Genomic DNA, 20,972 nt, shown 5'->3' with positions numbered 1-20,972 from the left:
ATAATTATTAGTTGCTGATAATTAATGCAACAAATGTCTCAATTGATCCCACTACATTTTTAAATTTCAAATTTTAATTCACCTTTAGTTCTATGTAATTTTATTTTTTTATTAAATGAAATGCAGCATCATAATTCAGATAATCTAATTCAAATTTTTATAATTTAAAGATATATAGAAAAAATTAGAAAATTAGAATAAAAATGTATCAACATTTTTAACCACATAAGTCATAAACTAAATATGTAGACGATCTACAAGTTTGTATACAACTATTTAAAATAAAAACGAAATTGCTTTTAAAATTTCATAACTAATTCGGATGTTTCTTCTTTAACCACAGAAACAAATTTGAATATATCTACTCTTTGTACTTCACAACCCAGGAACCGTTTCAGAAGCGTATACCGAAACGAACGTAAGACGTAATCAGTAGGAGTACAAACGGTAAAAATAATTTTTCTAATTTTTGTTTTTGTTTGTTTTTCTTTCTTTTAAACGCCGTATACATTTATTCGTTTACATGTAAAATATACATAAATAATAATGATAAATAAAAAAGAAAATCATCTGTAAGGTAAATATGTTCGTTTACATATATCTTATTTTACTTAATAATATAATAATAATATATGCCAACATTGCCAACAGACAGATGTTAAAAGATTAAAATTATTAAAAAAAAAAAAAAAAACAGAAAACCCATACATTATGTATATGTTATATCATCGTGAAATTCTGTGGGGAGACTCGGGTCGAGTAGTAAAACTATATTTCGTAAATCATTATACATAATTATAGTAGTTATACCTACTAATATTACTATTTACTAAAGATTTAGCTAAGTATATAATATATACATACAAGTGATATGATATACCCACTGGCATAGGCATAACCCCCTCCCCCCATCACGAATTGTCTTACGAATTTGTGTGTAATTTTAAGTGTATATGACATGTACCTATATATGTGCGTGAGTACAGACCACTGCAATTCACACACGATATTAAAAGTTTGTCGAAATAAAGGCAGCGCGTTACAAGAAAAAAAAAACATAACAAAATGTAAAAATAAATAAAAACTTTTCCTATTTCATACATATAATATAATATTATAATTAGTATTTAAATATGAACATCTCACGATCTAAGTCTATATACACAACAGTCTTTAATAAAATAAAAAAAAAAAAAATTATATAAATCAAATTATATATATATATGTATATACTTAATCTTAAAATTAATATTATATAATAAACGATCACCGTACAAAATGAACAAAATAATGTTTTAAGGATATTCCACCCTGTTCTATCACATATAATATTATTTCTTTCGTTTTTTTTTTTTTTTTTGTTGGTTAAAATTTATACACTCGCCCGCGATACAAAAACGAAAAAAATATCTCGGTGGCCATGTCATCAAAATCAGCTAATAAATGCCACTACATATTATTATAACAATAGTTGCGCAAGAAAAGTGTGTGTGTATGTGTGCGTGGGCACGTGTGTGAGTGTGAGAAAAAGAGCGGTGTGCATTCGACAGCGTAGTCGGACGACAAGTCGGACATAGACTAGAAATTCGTTGATCCAAACCCCGGTGTGTAAAATTATCCCGCACCCAGGTATGTAACAAACATCCCGGTGTTTTTTATCACGCGGATTTGGGCGAAGGAATTTCTACAGTTTCTCACTTTTTATATTATTTGTATATTTTTAAACTTTTAGACTATCTAATACATTATTTAAATACAATATACAGAAACACACATTCACACACACACACATACATACATATGTGTATATATACATACATATATATATATATATTATATATTATGTATATATATTTACACAGCTATGGCAGTGGAAACGCGTAAAAAATCCTCGGGGTAAGACTATAAGACTACCATGTATATATATATATATATATATATAAATATACATATATACATACATTTTTATTATTTTAACAAAATATATAAGAATAAAAAATATACTAAACAGTCCGGGAAGACACAATAATAATGAAATCGTGTTAAAATACGTATAGTACGCATAGTCGTTATAAACACACGCCATTTTTATCTTATATGCACGTTTACTGTTTTTTTTTAAGCGAATAATAATTATAAAATTATATTATAAAAAATTGTATACATACGATCAGTCGTGTTATCGAAATTCTAAGGCAATAATAATATAGATCAATTCGGCGCGCACCAATTGTTAATCGTACAGTCGAACACAATACTATTTACGTGCGTTGATGTGACTGTGCTGAACATACGAATTCTCTCGTTTTGTGTGTGTATACCGTTGCATGATTTGATATTGTATTGGTTTAAAAAGAAAAAAATTACACTGCAATAGAAATCGCGACAAAAACACCAAAAACATTAATGCACTATTTAATACAGAAAAATAATGTTTTCTCTGCAAGTCGAATTTATCAAAAATAATCGTATTTCCATTAAGGATGTGTTTTTTGTCTATCAATTATAATGTATTGTGCAATGTATGATATACTGTGTGATAACTTTAAAATTGAATTTGATTTTGTCCGATTTCAAGAGTGTAACAAAATGAAAAACATTAATTTCAATAACCTAATTGATACATAGTAAATTAATTTAAGAAAAATAATAATAAATAAATGAAATTATTTACGTTTTATTTTTTTAAATGATTTATTATACAAATACTGTACATGTGTTAGTGGTACTATATCACGTTAAAATAGGGTTTCGATCAGTTTTCAAGACACTATTTCAAAATTGATTTGTCGGTTTTAGTATTATGAAATGAATTGAGGTAGTTTTGACGGTTCTCCGGGTATACATAAAGATAAAAATGGCGATTGGTAGTTTATAAAAATGCGTAATTAACTAATTATACATTATTGTATCAGGTAAAAAATATTTGTCACTTATTTCGTTTTAATTTAATCCAATAAATCTGTTAAAATAAAGTTATAGTTAAATTCTATAAGGATTTTGTTTAGAAAAAAAAACAAAATAAAAACAATATCAGTGGAAACAATAAAATTGAATTTTTGACAATACTCAGCCCAGATACCTACTATCACCTGAATTTAAAATTTATACTCTTTCCCTTTAAATTAATCACAGTTATTCGATTTTTTTTTTGTACATTGAAAACAAGTATAAACCATCTCTTCAACATTTTATACGATTTGATCATGTTATGTTTATTGCTACAGGACTTTGACCTATACATACCCCAATCATGTCATCTTGTTCTTGTTTCGTTCGATTGGAATGGGAAGTTGGTACCCGTGCAACAGGTTGTTGTACTGGAGGTGGTGGTGGTGGGTGATTATGCAATGAATGCAATGAACGTGGAGGTTGTGATTGTATTGGTTGATACGGGTGATGTTGTGGATGTAGGAACGGCAAAGAGGTGGGTCGACAGTGAACCAAAGCACCAACAGCAGATGCTGGGTTCATTGGGTAAACTGTAGCATGATGAGGCAAATGGTGTCTGGCCATTGGCGCCGTTTGGTAACCATGGTACATAGAAGCGATCGGTGGAGGATCACAATCCATTGTAGTTCTACCTCGGCACTGGTCTGATCGCAATCTTATTGCTAAAAAAAAAAAAAACCAATTAGATTAACTAACTATTATTAATATAATTAATAAACAAAATAATTTAAGGCAATAAAAACTTAACAAAAATGCACCAAACAAGCAATAATACTATGGTTTATGATAAATCAATGCAAATACGATGGAAGTATTAAATCTAAAATAATAAATAAGATAAACTAACAGGCCTTTAGTTTTTAATTTCAAAAAAAAAAAAATAACAAAATTTAATTTAATTCAATACATTGATCAGTCATAAATTTTAAGTTTACAAACAAATGAAAAAAATCTATTTAGATTTTGTATTTTAAGAAAATAAATTAAAACCAATTTAAGAAACACCATATTTTTGTATTTCATAACATTTTAATAAACAATCCATGTATATAAGCATGTTGAATAAAAAAACTCAATGCTAAATCAATAATACTAAATTAATTTAGTTATTTAATAAAATAAAATTAATTGATCAACTGAAAATAATGTACCTAATACCTAATAGGTAACTGAAATCAATTAATTGGATTTTTTTTTAAATTTAAGTATTTATATGATGTGTTAAGTATGCATATTATCAAAGATAATATTAGCAACAATTTAATTAAATACACATCTTAAAATTATGAAATCTTAACTAATATCATGTAGTTTTATATTAACTATGAAAATAAGTAATTAATTTTAAACAAAAATATAACATCAAATTTTCTTTCAACCAATTTAACTAAATATAAATAAGGCTAAAATTTAGTACATAAGTATATGTATGTAATTTGTTTACATTAAGTAAAAGTAGCTAAGTGAAAATTTTAAAATTTTATAACTTCATGTTCTTAATTTTTTTTTTTTTTCATTTGGTCATTATTTGTATAACAGGGATGATTAACTTTAAAAATGTTTCAAAAAAATATTTTAACAGATTACTTAATATGAGGATTTGGTAAAATAATATTTCCTTTATTGCAATTTTTCTCTAAGCATCTTTAAGTTAAACTAAAATAAATACTATATTTTTTCAAATAAATGCAAAAGTTTAACTCTACATTTTTTGAATAAAGGTATGTACATTAAGTTTTAATTGCCATGAACTAAAAAAATCTTTACTAAAACATTAGTTAGAATACATCTATCTAAATAGTAAAATATTAACTTCATACAAATGATATATTATGTCTTAATATAAAGTAAACTTTTTTTTTCTAGAAAACTATAAGGTTTAATACTATTATAAACTTTGTACATAAAAATAATGTAAAAATTGTAACTACAGAAAACATGTTCAAAATCAAACATCTACATTAAAAATGGTAAAAGCCTAATACTAAAATGATACTGTGCTCAAAAAAAAGCAAGATGATTTTTCTATGAAATTATGATTCATATTATTAAATATTCAAAATTTAATGGTATGTGTGTGTATATACATTTATATAATATATGTTTTAATAATTAATGTTATTACTCAAAATTACATAATATTATTTACAGAAACAACACACGTCACATTATTAAGATTTGACTTACACTTTTTTGAAATCTAATACGTTGACCCAAAGTTTAGCAATAGTCATCGAGCGTAAAAATGTGTAGGGAAAGTGTTTCCTTCGAGGTAAGCAAAAAAAAAAAAAAAAATAATAATACATTTATAAATATTTAAATATTAGTCTTAAAATATAAGTTATAATATCTATAATTTTGTTTTGTTTTCACTGTTTAAATTTAAAAAGAAAAAAACATAAACATATCTTAACAAAAAAATAACAATAAATTATGTTCTTACCAGATGATTGCACATTAGTGTCCCCTGGATTATTATTAGGTAAACTATTAAATGGTGGACTAGCACCTAAGCTGTGTAGTCCAGCTTGAGCGATACCACTAGCAGTATTAGTACCTTCTTCAGAAGTTCGCTTGAAGAAATTGTGTTGCAAAGCATAATATGGGGTAATTCGAGTTTTAGGATCATAATCCAGCATTCGTACTATAAGATCCTAAATAATTGACAAAATACATTATATTATAAAATATTTCAAACACTGTTATGATTGCGTTAGTTATTAGAAATACTTACTTTAAATTTAAGATAGTCAGACATTGAATGTCCTGGTTCACCTAAACGCCTAGCATATGGACCTCCTGTTTCGACACCTAATATATCATGTAATCGTCGACCACCTGGATTTCTATACTTTTTGGCATCTTTAGGTTTTTTTAAGGTATACGAATCAACACCAGGCATTTTATCAAAATATTTGTGAGCTTTCTGTGCCTGATCAAGTATATGTTTGGGTGGCATGCCAAGGACTTCAATGATTTTATTCATCTGATCCACCTGAAAAAAAAAATCCAAATAAATAATATTTTATTATTAACACAATTTTGATTTGTAATTAAACATACTTCATTTGTTCCACTAAATAACGGTTCACCAGTATGCATTTCTACTAAAATGCATCCTAAACTCCACATGTCAATAGCCAGATCATATGGTATACCAAGTAAAACTTCTGGTGAGCGGTAGAAACGAGATTGAATATATTGATATATCTATAATAAACAAGTTAAACATTAAAATTTTTAAGAGAAAATGTAATTTTTGTAACTAACTCTTTGGCCGAGTTGGCAAGATGAACCAAAATCTACTATTTTAATAGCTGATCTTTTAGGATTGCACAACAATATGTTTTCTGGTTTTAGATCACAATGTATGATGGACAGGTCCGGCGTGGACAGGAACAACAAAGCCGTGCACAGTTGAGCAGCAAATTTACGTGTAAGATTTAAAGAAACACCTTTAAAATTAGTGTTCCTAATTAAATCATACAAGTTATAAGATAATAACTCAAACACCAGGCACAGATGATTACGCCACATAAAATGACGCTTGAGTTTAACTGAAAATAATAATTATTATTAATTTTATTTACCAAACCACTAATTCTTATATTTTCCACATACCAATATAGTATTTGTTGTCAACGTCAGCTCTATTCATCATTTCTAATAGTCTTACTTCAATTTGAGCTTGATTTAGGAATGGTTTTTTGTTCTTTATTATTTTAATTGCTACATAACAATCTTCTTCCTCATCACGAGCCTTAACAACCTAAATAAATAAAATAAATTGATTTTTTTTTCTTTAATTGCTCTTAAATGTTTAATCAAATAATGCAACTTACTTGTCCAAATGATCCTTTGCCTAGCAAGGATATGATTTCATAGCGATCCAAAAACTTTTCACCACTTCTAATTATATAATCATGGTTGTCATCATCGTGACCATCATTATATACTCTTCTTTCTTTTTTATTGGCTACGGGACCTTCAACGGGGGCCCCATTATTTTGAGGTTGACTACTCAACCCAACTGCTCCACCACCAGCTCTTTTCTTTTTCTTTGCATAGTAAACCTAAATTAATAAAAAATAAAAATAAATTAAGTGAACATAGATAATAAATATAAAATAAAACATACAAAGTTAAATAATTGTTTAAACATGTTGATTTTATTATATTCCACTAAAATATAGATTAAAAACACATTAAACACAACTACATTAATTATAAAAATGATTTTGATAATGGAATGTAGGTAATACAAAGCAATCATTAATAATGATTCATTATTTATAGTAGGAGTTATCTGAGTATTTAAAACCTGATTACTATGATTAAATAACTAACCTTTGACATTTTAAAAATTAACATATTATTATATAAGCCATATAAATACACGCACTTGATAAATAGTATTAGGATGAAAATATATTATTTTAATCGAAAAAGAAAACACACTAACTAAGAAACAACTTCTATTTTAGCACAGTTTAACAAAATGAAAAATTAATATAAAATGTACTACTAACCTAACTTAATATTAAAAAGCAATAAACAATAAATAAATGTTTAATTAAATAATGGTGTATATTGTACCTCATTTATAAACTTGTAGGTTTTGATTAAATCCACTGAAAGCTTTCTCAATGGAGCTGATGATGGATCTCGAAAATGAGGCGGTATTCTTGCTTGCATCGCATGGATATCAGCATGTACTGGAGCAACACCACCAACCATTGGTAATTGGTCTTCAGCAACAAGTCTTCCGTATAAGGGACCACCTCCAAAACCAAAGTTACTATCTTGAGATCCTTGCCCATGATCTTAATAAAATAATAATAAAATATGAGAACATTTCAAGCATAAAAGTAGTACAATTAAGTAATAATTTAAATTTGTCTAAAAAAAATACAAATCCTTATAAATATTTACTAAAAATTATAAATTTTAAGAGTAAAAGTACCAAATTTAATTAATGAACGTTATTCTAAGAGATTAATAGTTATCTTTGAATAATACTTATTTTATACTATTATTATTTAATACAAAATATCGTTTACTAACATTTATTTGATATTTTTCTGAAATTAGTATCCTTAATGTTGATCATTAAATAGCTCTTTAAATAATAGGAAGAAAAATAATGTACTGAGCAAGGCCACAACACTAAGATTAACCAGACTGTTAAATGATTGATTTATTTTTAATTAGCTACATGCAGTAGGTATCTGTTGTACAATAAATAATTTTAATAAACTATTATCTAATTGCACTTGCAGTCAAAATTATTTCAAACTCTACTTATGGGAATGATCATTGATTCAAGTGCATAGTAATCAAATAAATTTTAAATTGTTAAAAATTAAACAAGTTTTCTAAATTAATAACATATATTATATTATATACATAGAACAATCTTCTCCAAGTAGAATTTGGAATTCAAAACATGTAGACTGATTAACAAAACTCTATAAATAGTTTTGACGGTACAGCAAATCTATTTTTAGTATATGTCATCTAATCCCCAACCATATGCCTGCCAGTGAATTGATTAAGAAAACCCATTTTAAATAATTAATTGACATTGATCGATAATCTAAATGTTGATCCACTTAACATTCAAACGATTGTTTAAACCAAGGTAAATAAATAGATCAATAATATTTTTCAATATTGTGTGTAAATCAAACATAGGCAATGAAATATTTTTTTCTTTACTAATTTATCACTTATTAAACATATATGTATATCATACATAACAAATAATTTGAATTAATTTTTAAAACAAAGGGCATACGATAGTAGTGTAGGTACTCATACTTTAGAGCAATTCATGTACAATGTGTTTCATGTGTTATGCACAAAATGTGTTTAAAAATCTTACAACAGTTTTAAACAATAAAATAAAAAAGTTAACTTTAGCTACAATAAATTTCTAAATACCAGCAACATTGAATAAGTCCAATAGAAGCAAACCAAATCCATATTATGTCACATCCACTTGATAAAAATTGGCCATTTCATGAAAAGTTATCCAGTTCATGAAATGGAAACCATTTTTTTTTTCTACTCAGTGAAATAATTAAAAATTTCATTAAGTGAATATCTTTTTTTGAAATAGATTTTAAAATTTGATATCGTGTAATATTTCATCAAATGGCCAATAGATGAAACAAAATAATATGATGTAGGTATATTTAATACATATAGGTACTACCATTGGTTGTAGATTATACGAACAACCCATAAATCATACTTCAAAATAAATATAATAAACCATAATACAATCCACTTAATGAATTTTTTAATCATTTCACTAAGTAAAAAAAAAATAGTTTCCATTTCATGAACTGCATAATTTTTCATTAAATGGATAATTTCATCAAGTGGATGTGACATATAACAGGAGACTGAGTTCTAATAAAATACCATTAGATAGACAATTGGAAAATTAATATATAAACTACCAATGCAACATTCAACTAACCAAAAAACTACTTTTATATTATTATACTTAGTGATAATTTTCATTCATGTATTTTAATGTAAATGTATTAATTTCTTTCCTATTGATAATAACAGTTATTTTATAAATTGGGGATATATAATATATATAATGCATAATAAAAATTATACTGGATTATCTGAATTAAATTATCAATAATATACATTTATAAAGAAATATTTATAAAAACCCTTTATAATTAACAACCAGTTCACATGTTTTTTTTTTTTTTTGTTAAGTACAAATATTATTAATTTATTATTCTGGATTACTTTTTAAGATCATTCAATAGATAGTTCAATAGTTATTTCAATTTTCTTTGATTAACTATAAAATAAACTTTTCAAGCACCTATACAGTTTTCATGGAGTATTTCTTATCATTCCACAAAACAAAGTAAGTACCTATACAAGCAATTACTAAATTCCATTTAGTTCCACACATACAGACCATATTAATATTTTATGACAGAATAAACTGGTCTAATTTATAAATAAATTTATATACTAATTAACTCACTACTTTAGGAACAGGAATTTAAAGAACTTTTTCATTATACACAGGTATCTACTATTTCTAACAGGAAAAGCATTTAAACATTTTAAACAAAAAGTGGAGAAAATATTTAGCACTTGACATGATGAGAACATCAATGAAAACAGAAGATAAATTATTACATCACACAATTATTAATGTGAATGTTTTAAACGTAATCCATAGTGATTAGTATTTGGATAATTGGTTATTAATTTCTCGCACATAAATCTCGAAATGGGTATACGTGAATGTATCACTATACACAAATTTAATTATGAAAGATAAGCGGCATTTGTTTTAAACAATAGAAATCCAATGTGATTATCAAAACAGTTGTCTAAACATATGGTATTGCACAGAGAATTCATTGTATTTAAATGTAGGCAATCATTCAAGGACGCTTCCAACATCTGGTAAAAAAAATTGTTTCAAAACACTAATTCAGCTAAAGACACAGTGACATGACAAAGGTTGTCGGGGCAATATCTAAATATTAACCGTAATTAGATAGTTTAAAATCGATGTCAGTTAGTTTAAAAAAATTTCAAACGATCAGCAAACAACAAAGTCTGATAGCGTTGCACTCACTTTTATTTTTCTGCTTTTCGACCATCATGAACGGCTCATGTTTATGCCAACTGTCCGCTTGCTTGGCTCCATTGCTGCCGTCCATATCTCAATCGGTGGCCGGCAACTAGTTGCCGGTTTTCAAGAAAACCATCCATGCAAACGCATCGTGTCACAACGGTAGTCGATCAAAATTAATACGATCGGAGGGGGCTGGGTGTGCGGTCGACGAGATTGGATTGACTCTGGACAAACAAAAAGCTCGATAAATAAACAACGAAACTCAACTCGCCGCGGACAGCGTCCAGCCTGTGCGTTGACGGGCGACTTTCGGTGACCCAAAAACACCACCTGATACGCGCGAGAGCGTTCTGAGAACACCCGTGTCGCGACGCAGACAGGAGGGGTCAAAGCTCGTCAACAATAACAATACGGCGTGCTAGCATACACACACTTACATAATCGGAGTGGCGGTCACCGAGTGCGGTGGTCGGAGGCTCACAAACGCCCGTGGTCGTGGTCGCGGCCGCTGTGGCTGGCGGACAGAGCGCTAAGCACGGCTGCCGACCGACGTGAAGCGCGCCGTTACGACGGCGATGGGCATATGCCCTTTTTAGGCGGTATCGTACGTCGTCCGGCGATAACGCGACATGATCATCATCACGTAACGACGACGGCGTGTCTTGCTCGCTTGCCTCACCCGTACGGACACGATATCGTCAGTCGAACTCTGTCGTCGCCGGTCGGACTGTTATCGTCGCTGTATCGGCAACGGTTGTCGCTACACGCGCACAAGGAACGGCGTCGACCGCGAACCGATTATCGCTCAAGTGCGGACGGACGTTGGAGGCCAACGACAACCGTAGTAGCACTACACCGACGGTTACGGAGATGAGGAGCGCGACGACTCGGCATAATACTTCAAAACCACATATTGACGTACATTTCTCGTACAGCCCGTCAACGATATCGACGTTTGATTATTCTTGTAAAAGTGGCGACGATGATGACGACGACGACGACGATGAAAAACCGTGAAACGGGAACAGAAGAGCGGAAAAAAACGTTTACACGATTTTTATGAATTTGTATATTATTATTATTATTACGTCGAACTACCGCGAGTCGCGACACGGCGTGATACGATTTTTTATTTTGATTTTCAATCTTTTTATGAAAATATAATAGTAATAATAGTAATAATAATAATAAATAAATAATAACAAATAATAATATACGACGCGTTATCGCTGACTGCCGAGTGCTAACACAGTAACACACGAAACACACGCACGCACGCACGCACAGACACGGGGCTCGCTTAAATTGCAGTCTATATTATATAGTCGTCGCCCGTCGGGGCGTTCGGCGGTGGAGTGTGGACCGCGAACGGGTGGCGGTGGTTGCGTCGTACGGTCGTGGTACTTATGGTCTCGTACCACTGTACTACTGTACTACTGTACCACACTACCACTGCCGGTGCGACGTTCGGCGTTTCCTAGTCGCTTTAAAAGTGCAAACGTCCACCCGTTGCACACCATAAATCTGTTATAAACATTAGCTATCTTCGTGTCGTGAAATCGCAATTTGACGATATCGTAATTGCCGTCCGGACACGACGATCGTCTTTTTTTTTTGGACTTTAAGCTATTGATGAATATAATATGAAGTTCGGACTTGGGATTGTTTTTTTTAAAAATTATTTGTTTTAGTCCCCATCATTCAATATGGTACTTAATTTCTATGCGATCCCATCAGCAATTGAATAGCCGAGACGCTACATGTCTACATAGGACTATAGGAGTAAAGGACCCGTCCCACGAGTCACTACTGGTGGCAGTGTGGCACTGTCCCAGGCGCATTACGTCGCCAGTCGATAAAACGGCACACGCCGTTGGTCGGTCCTGCCGTCGAACCGCTCGACCGCGCCAATGGAGTACGCCGTTCAATATTTCGATTCGTGGTCGAGTGAATGTGATGCACCGGGATCGTAGACTTAGTGCCGCCATCTAGCGATCGATGATTCCACGACCGACTGTCTTTTATTTGTCACCGCTTTGCGGCGGGTGTGTCGCAAAAATATAGACCCATAAACCTACAAAATATTATTCATTTTTTATTTTCACGCTACAACCAATGAAACACGACTGAATCTGTGATAAACTTATCGCAGTAGATAACGATATTAATTAATGATAACACGATTTTGGATTTACATTTCGCGGTACTGCAGTAATTCTTAAAAACAATGTGCTTAAGAATTTAACAATTATTCAAATTATTTTGATTTTATACCAATAAAATAACAACAAAATGTCTCGTCCGGAACATTTAGCTCCACCAGAAATTGTGAGTTTTATATACTTAATCATTATTGTCCATTTTTAATTTCAGACCTAAACACAGGCCACTGCATATTAAAACTTTGTTTTAATTATAATCTTAAATTTTTCATTATGTGCATTATATATTATGTTGCTATACATCTATTACACAAAAAAATGTTATGCCGTTTATGTATTTATAAATGTTTATTTTTTTTTCAACAGTTTTATAATGACGATGAAGCTCGAAAGTATACCCAAAAGTAAGTAACCTCAACATAGTCTTTACTCAATCACTTTAAGTTTAAACAGTTCTATTAATATCACTATTTTCAGTTCTCGGATGATAAATATTCAATTAGAAATGGCTGAAAGGTGTATGGAATTGTTGATGTTGCCAGAAGACGAACCTTGTTTACTATTAGATCTAGGATGTGGATCTGGTCTTAGTGGCAGTGTTGCTGAAGATTCTGGTCATATTTGGTTTGGAATGGACATTTCAGACTCCATGTTAAGTATGTTGATTCATCTGTTTTTTGTAATTTTTACATTCATTATGAGTATTTATTATTTAATAATATGTATGAATTTTAAAAGTAGGTAGATTTATTTTTATACAAATATATTCTTTCATTCTTTGTGTAATTATTTTTAAAAATATCTAGTTACTCATATAGAATATGAAAATTAAATATTTTTTATTCTACTAAAATTCAAACTAAAGTACCTATACTGAATTATCCATTTACAATGTATATTTTTTATTAGAAGTAGCAAAAGAAAGAGAAGTTGAAGGTGATTTATTGTTGGGAGACATTGGTGATGGTGTTCCATTTCAACCTGGTACATTTGATGGTGCATATAGTGTAAGCACATTACAATGGTTATGTAATGCAGATAAATCATCACATAAGCCTGCAAAACGGTTATATACTTTGTTTTCGACATTATTAGCTTGCTTGGTAAGTGTTACGTTCACATTATAATTTTTAAATAATTCAGTAGAATATATATTTAATTTTTATTTGGTTTTGATTTTAGGGACGTAATGCAAGAGCAGTCTTTCAATTTTATCCAGAAAATGTACATCAAACAGATTTGGTTGTATCACAAGCTAGAAAAGCTGGATTTTTCGGAGGTTTGTTGGTTGATTTCCCCGACAGTACTAAAGCAAAAAAATATTTTCTTGTTTTGATGACTGGTGGTGCTATGCCTATGCCTCCTGCACTTGGTACAGAAAATACACAAATTAATTATACATCAAAAAGGTAATAGTGGTATAAATACCTATGAATGTTATAATATTTGATTTATTTATGAATGATTTACAGAGAAACAATGACAAAAGGACGTGCAACAAAATTAGTAAAAAAAAGTAGAGAATGGATTTTAGAAAAAAAAGAAAGGAGAAGACGCCAAGGAAGAACTACTAGAGAAGATACCAAGTACACAGGACGATCAAGGAGTGGGCGGTTTTGATTTTAACTATAATCTAATTTACATTTTATCAATTTCAATACTCTGTTATTTGTTTAAGAATAAAATTCTATGAGCTTACATAGTCTTTTCTTAATAGGTCTTTATTAATTCTCACTTACTCCATCATAATATCCAGTCTTTACTAAGTATAATGTATATTAAATAAAATTTAATATAAAGTTCTATCTATCTATCTCTTTATCTCCTCTTTATGCATCCCTTTAACTTATTGATTTGTTGAAACAAATTTTGGAGCTCTTTATTATGTAATTTTTTTCCATTATTTAATTTTAAGGTTGGTGTATTTATGAAAATCATAATAAATTTGAGCATGCTGAAACAAACCTATTATTAGACTTTCAGTTTATACATTTTTTTTTTATAATTTCTGTATCTAGTTTGCAATTTTGAAGACAATTCCCCTTCGGAACATCACATTTTTCTAAGTCTGTACCTGCTCTCATTTAGTCATTTACGCATTTATTGGAATTATATGTATAGGATTTAATAACTTGTTTACCAAATTATAAGATATTATTGCTTTTTTACATATTTAAACTGGAATACTCTTAAATAGTAAAATGTACACTATGTTCAGTATTCTACATTTCTACTTCTATAAATAGTGTATGCTCTGCCGAATCTCTTGATCCCTTCAATCAGGCCAACCGTGATTTTTATTATCACAGTATAGCCAAGTGCCGTTTCGGATAATTTGTTTATGATAATATGCGCTAACCACCGTTAAGGTTATTACCACAGTACCACGACTCGTGCAGCCGTGCGCACACTCGGTAGTAAGATTTACTTATAATAGTGATTGCTTTAATGCTTTGTCGTTAATAAGTTGGTTTGGTTGTATGATAAGTTCTTTCAGTTCTTTGTGTGGCGATCTAGCGCCCTACTAGAAAAGGAAAGAAAATTGTCGTCGCCGCACAAAAGAACGACAGGCTCAGTGAACGGTGAAAGTCTAACCACCGATCCGTCTGAAAACGAACTGTTTACCGTATTGATTGAGCAGTCTCAATAGCACTACGCGCTAATAGCGCTCAGTCGACGACAGTACGACAACACGTTCGGTCATCTCGACTTTCTGTGATACGTTTAAATAAATATTTCGTATAGGACAAATGGTGCGATAAACGAAGAGCTACTTATGCGACCAGTGCCGGGCACTTTGAGTTGTGCCGTCGCGCGTCTGCACGCCCGAAAGGTAAATACAGAAATCGAATACTACCACCCATTTTAAATGATCGTGCACGACGTACTTACCGAATGTCTTGTGACTGGTTGTAACAGTTACATTGACACATTGTTCATTGATGTATTGTATATTAGTGTAATATAATCCGACGGCTAATGCCGTGATCCACTCTTCCCCTATAATAGGTATGTGCTCACAATTATAAATTTTAAATTTGGAGAAATCGCACATTGACATATGAATGACGTCCGTTTGACAGTAGTTAAGACGATCCGTTCATTTGTGTACTCCAGGGGTTCTACTTAAATCACTTATTCGATAGATTCTATGTATCGTTGAACAGAAACACACAATTTGTGGTATTTTGACATTATAATCATACCTGCGACTACACATCTGCAGTCTGTGGTTTTAAGTCTACAATATGTAGGACTTTAGAATGACCATGTTGTGTTACCTTGTCTACATGTTGTAGGTTATTTGATTTGCAATGATAATTATAATATTATTACGATATGAATAAGGAGACACACTTTTGTGATTACAAATTTCATTCTGTAGTTACCATTGTATATTTTAACTACTTGGTATATACTATTATATACTTTATTATTATATTAAATTAAAAACTATAGGTACCTATACTAAATTATGTTAGATGCGTAATTTTTAAGTTTGGATTGTGTTCAATTTTATTGTTGCCTTTAATCAACAAACTCTAATAAAAATTGTTTGTATAATAGGTTGCATTGTTTACTAGATTGGTGGTCTTAACAATTTTTATCTAATCTCATCAATTACTGTCCCTCGTTTATTTTAAATTCTAAATAACCTATAGTATTGTTTATTAAACAATTTTAATTTTAATAGAATTAAGGATTAAAAGAAAAGAAATACATTTTAAATAAAAAAATCTAGTATTACTATTTTTCAAATCTACTAGGTATATAAGATTTATTTCTCGATTTATTTATATTTTATGGTAGATCTTATTAATATGTTAATATGTTGCAAGTAATTATGAATGTAGTTCAACAAAATTTTACTTATAAGCAATAATCATTGAATATAATAATAATTTAAGTAATCATAGATAAGAATAGAGAGGCTTAGTTTACTCCTTAAAAAGTGTTTAATATTGTATAATTTTGAAGAATAAGTAACTACTGTTTGTATTTTAATAATTGTTTTTTTAATTGGAACATTTATCATTTATTAAGTATAATAATATAATGCTATTGTATACTAAGGTGAGTGATACTAGACTAAGACCTTATACCCTGATAAATATCAATTAGTTGTAGGCAAATTTTAAGAATTTAATTTAATTAAATATTGTTTTATCATATTTTGTCATTCTGATTCAATTTTTCTTATTTATAGTTGTTTAATTATTTAAATATCAAAACTTAAAATAGTAGGATATTTATACTGGCAATCTAAATATCTAATTTATGTTACAATACAGTAATAAGCAGTATGTAAAGTAATACTGAATTATTTAATATTTAACTCATTTTTATTCAATTATAGACATGTTTGTCTATGATCACATTAAAATATTTCTTATCTATTTCTGATGGAAAATGAAGGGCAACAAAGGGCATCAATTTGATCTGTTTTTAATAAAATACAAATTAATCGACATATTAATATGTATCCATTAGATCTTTCATTTACAATCATATTATTGTATTGTTTGTATAATTATTAATTACCTATGTAATATATTTAAAACTACTTTAGTTTATATACCTACCTTTATCAATATAATATTAACATTTATTTGATACTTAAAAATATTAAAAAAAATATTTATTTATTTATAAATATTTGAAAATGTAACTTATGTTTGTTGACTAAGTCAATCAACTTATTATCGTATAATCAAATATTATAATGTAATATGATGAATATTCTTTTTTTAGTTTAGAATGGATAAAGCAAATAAATTCATTCGGCCAATAGGATTCAGGCGGCGAACAAGATCTGCCAGTAGCGTTGGTATGTTATATAGTATACTGTAAACTAACTTCTTTATTATTTTCAAACTTATTTCATTCATGTTTTAGCATATCCTGACAATAAAGCTCAAAGTGATGATTCTAGTAGTAATTCCAAAGATGTAGGAGTGTCTAGTATTTATCATGTAAGAACACTTAAAAAGATTTTAAAAACAATAATTTATTATTAAAATGATCTTTTTTTTAAAAATAGAGTGATTCAGATGATATAAGTGGTGCTCCACAACCAATTCGATTTGCTTTACTATCAAAACAATTAATGCACTTGGAATCAGATTCTGTCAATGAAAACTTAACCCCTGGAAGACCATTCACTAGAAGGTTTAATTACAATAGCTAAAATATGATAAATTAAATTACATTTTATCATTATAGTTCATTTATAAAATATTAACTTTTATTTTTTATTTTTAGAAAAAGAAAATTCAAAAAAATGATAGTAGATCCAGACGTGAAGTTTCCTTCACAAATGACAAGTAGTTGTTCTCAAAGTAGTAGCAGTGAAAAGAGAAGGACTACACGTCACTCAGCTAGTATGCCAAGGTAGGTACTATTGTTGTACATGTTATTGTTGTTTTAATGTTTTTCTTTGTTCAGTTAAATAAATACAACTGTTATTAAAATTCAAAATTCATTAGATTAATTATGACATAATTCCTTAACTATTTAGAAACTGCGGATCATTGATCTTGGCTATTGGTAAAAGAAAACGTAGTAATCGAGAAATTATAGCTGGTAGTTGTCACCAGGGTACTTCAAATATCAAATCAATGGATATAGACATTGCTAGTAGCTCAAGTAGTATTAGTTCCTCAGAAAGTGAAGCTGGAATTTTTACTAATGATGAAGGAAGAGAAGGTAAAACCAATATTAATGAAAATTATACATAGTTATTATAATAAAAAACATTATACATAATTTAGGGGATGATGAACAGAGTGATTGGGTTGGTAATGCATGTGGAGCTGGTGGAGTAACCGATGATGATGCTGAACCAATGAAAATTGATTGTCAGAAATTATTATCTGTAAATTTACAAAATAGTACTTTAGCTGAAGGAAGAGGACCTGGGCGTATGCCAATGTGGCATAGAAATACTTTTCTCAAGGTACTAAAAATAATTTTTTTTTGTTATACTTTATCAATATTATAATAATAAACACATTTATGTATTATTTGGTTAGAAGAGTGATAGAGAAATTCGTGGAGGTTTACGCAGAGTTCGATCAGTTAAACCTAGTTTCTCTGTTATAACTTCAGCTAATGAAAAAGTATCTCGTTTTTTACGTGATCCGGCTCAGTCTGAATTAAGGTAATTAGTTTTGCTTATTTTATATGTATTTTTAAATTTTAACTAAAAATACCTTATATTTTAGACTGCATCCAATGCCAAAAAAGGAACAAGACCAACTATCACATTTAGCAGAAATGTATTCTCTTCATATGCAACTTAATGACTCGCCAAAAAAAGGAGTTACTCTGACCAAAACTGAGTTAGTTTTTTTTTTACTTTAGCAAACATATTATATAATATTAAATTATTTTTTTAGCAATACAATTCAAGTAGATTTAGAAGCTCCATTTTCACATCTCAATCCATCAAAAGATCACAAAAGAAAGAAATCTGCATCTTCTGGTAATAATGAAAACAAAAAAATTAACACTTATAAGTAGGGCTAGGATTTATACGCTACAGTTTTTTTTTTTTTTGCAACTTCTGATTATTTCTTTTGTCAGTTATATCCAAAAATCACCACATGATAATATAAATGGTGGTGCTTTTATTTTTCATATTTTGGAAAAAATACATATTATTGCATATTCGACTTTATAAATACGAAAAATGCATGTTTATCTTTACTAGACATTTTTAAGTCATGTGATGTCAAACGAAGTTTTAGTAAATATATAAGAATTTATTAAAGTCTAACAGAATATCATTTAATTTTGAAAATTTAAAACTCAATGTAATTATTTCGTGTAATACATTTGAATAGCAATAATAGTTGGAATTAATGTTTTATTAATTTTAAAATGTGTATATTATATTAATCATACATATTTTTAATAAGCCAAATGCATATTTTACAATTTTTATTGCATATAAATTCTAACCTTATAAATCACATCAGCCTTACTAGTGTTAACTCTAATGAACTTTATCAGAATATAATTAATGATCATACAAGTACTCAAATATAGTTAATATAAATTATGTTATTTTTATTACATAAGTTACCCTTATGTGGCATACTTCTAGACCATAGTCATTTTGTACCACTTTCAACTTTGTAAGTCTGACTTAAACTTAATTTTCATCATACCCTATTAATTATTGCACTTAGTTAAGAATATATATTTTCTATAAATTTGATTTCAATAGATTTAGTTATATTTTATATTTTGTATAAGGAACAATATGGTGTTAATAATGACAGTAATTAGTAAAATTTAAATTTTTTTCTTAACTTGTTCAACTGTTTTGTGAAAATGTTCTTTTTTTAGGTTAATTGTATTTCATGTGCTAGTATACTGCTAATTTACTTGTTAATTATTTCTAATGCCTTAAACAAAAAATCATTTATGAGGTTTTAACCACTTGTGTACATTGTATAGTTACATAATATTTTCATGAATCAATACAGGTCATGATCCTCCAATATCAAAACTAATTTATTACCTAATTAAAATTTAACTTTAATAATAAATTACTGTTCCAGAATTAAGTTTAGGCTTGCAAGCATTACATAATCAAGCATGGATACCTATAGTTCTTGAAGACAAGCCTTGTACATCATCTCAAACAGAAACTTCAAATCAGAACAAATGAATATGATTATATATTTGTGCCAACTAGTAAGGCTGAAACTAAATGAAAATGCAGCTTTAACATGCTTGTTTTACTATTTACATATTATATATATTTATATTATTATTTTTTGTTGACATGTTATTTGCCTATCAAAATTACATGTTAGATAATAGTAATACCTTAAGTATAGCTATTGATTGAAACAGTCACGATTATATATTGACTTATTAAATTTATCAATCAATTTCAAGTCATTATTTTTAAGAGGAGTATCTATTATATTTAAACTCGGAGGTCGAAATACTCTTGATACTATTACTTTCTAAATTCTCAGTATTCTAAACATTCTGTCAAACTTTTTTCGTATTATAAAACGTAAAGCTTTCTATGTTAAAAATATACACTACTCTTTAAATTATTGACATAATTATAATGTTCCATTTTAACCAATAATACTTACCCTATGTACACTTTTAGGTATTATTTTTATGTTACTATTCCATAAATTATATTAATTATCAATAAAATTTTATCATATAATTTAAATGCTCATATTCATGAACTATTA

At 28.9% G+C, this 20,972-nt stretch overlaps 3 protein-coding genes across 6 annotated transcripts; 2 read left to right on the top strand and 1 right to left on the bottom strand.

Moving 5' to 3' along the window:
* Positions 1–571: 571 nt before the first annotated feature.
* Positions 572–11,807, bottom strand: LOC114122439 (serine/threonine-protein kinase minibrain). Of its 4 annotated transcripts, XM_027985109.2 has the most exons (11): positions 11,020–11,807; positions 10,583–10,806; positions 7,549–7,775; positions 6,795–7,025; positions 6,574–6,721; positions 6,223–6,509; positions 6,016–6,162; positions 5,687–5,947; positions 5,396–5,606; positions 5,140–5,217; positions 3,465–3,614 (listed from the first exon to the last, which is right to left on the bottom strand). In XM_027985109.2, the coding sequence occupies exons 2-10, from the start codon at positions 10,665–10,667 to the stop codon at positions 5,183–5,185; spliced, it is 1,632 nt and encodes a 543-aa protein (XP_027840910.1). In that variant the 5' UTR covers positions 10,668–10,806; positions 11,020–11,807; the 3' UTR covers positions 3,465–3,614; positions 5,140–5,182. The 4 variants fall into 4 exon arrangements, with proteins under 4 accessions (XP_027840905.1, XP_050060966.1, XP_050060967.1 ...); XM_027985104.2 differs by lacking the exon at positions 5,140–5,217 and having other exon boundaries at positions 572–3,614; positions 11,020–11,804; XM_050205009.1 differs by lacking the exons at positions 5,140–5,217; positions 10,583–10,806; positions 11,020–11,807 and adding an exon at positions 8,017–8,111 and having other exon boundaries at positions 572–3,614.
* Positions 11,808–11,891: 84 nt separating this feature from the next.
* Positions 11,892–14,442, top strand: LOC114122453 (probable 18S rRNA (guanine-N(7))-methyltransferase). The gene is made up of 6 exons (XM_027985121.2): positions 11,892–12,910; positions 13,111–13,148; positions 13,222–13,400; positions 13,654–13,847; positions 13,927–14,153; positions 14,217–14,442. The coding sequence occupies exons 1-6, from the start codon at positions 12,875–12,877 to the stop codon at positions 14,362–14,364; spliced, it is 822 nt and encodes a 273-aa protein (XP_027840922.2). The 5' UTR covers positions 11,892–12,874; the 3' UTR covers positions 14,365–14,442.
* Positions 14,443–14,757: 315 nt separating this feature from the next.
* On the top strand, positions 14,758–20,527 carry LOC114122483 (G patch domain-containing protein 2-like). Its single transcript, XM_050205011.1, has 11 exons — positions 14,758–15,577; positions 17,497–17,572; positions 17,641–17,717; positions 17,786–17,913; positions 18,007–18,135; positions 18,263–18,450; positions 18,516–18,700; positions 18,777–18,904; positions 18,969–19,085; positions 19,143–19,228; positions 20,313–20,527. Exons 1-11 carry the CDS (start codon positions 15,521–15,523, stop codon positions 20,420–20,422), a joined length of 1,281 nt encoding a protein of 426 aa, XP_050060968.1. The 5' UTR covers positions 14,758–15,520; the 3' UTR covers positions 20,423–20,527.
* Positions 20,528–20,972: the final 445 nt, after the last annotated feature.

Source organism: Aphis gossypii, chromosome 3, assembly GCF_020184175.1.
Source record: "Aphis gossypii isolate Hap1 chromosome 3, ASM2018417v2, whole genome shotgun sequence".
NCBI classification, from domain to species: Eukaryota; Metazoa; Arthropoda; class Insecta; order Hemiptera; family Aphididae; genus Aphis; species Aphis gossypii.
Note: the sequence above shows the minus strand (reverse complement) of the source record. Positions and strands in the feature narration are given on the sequence as shown.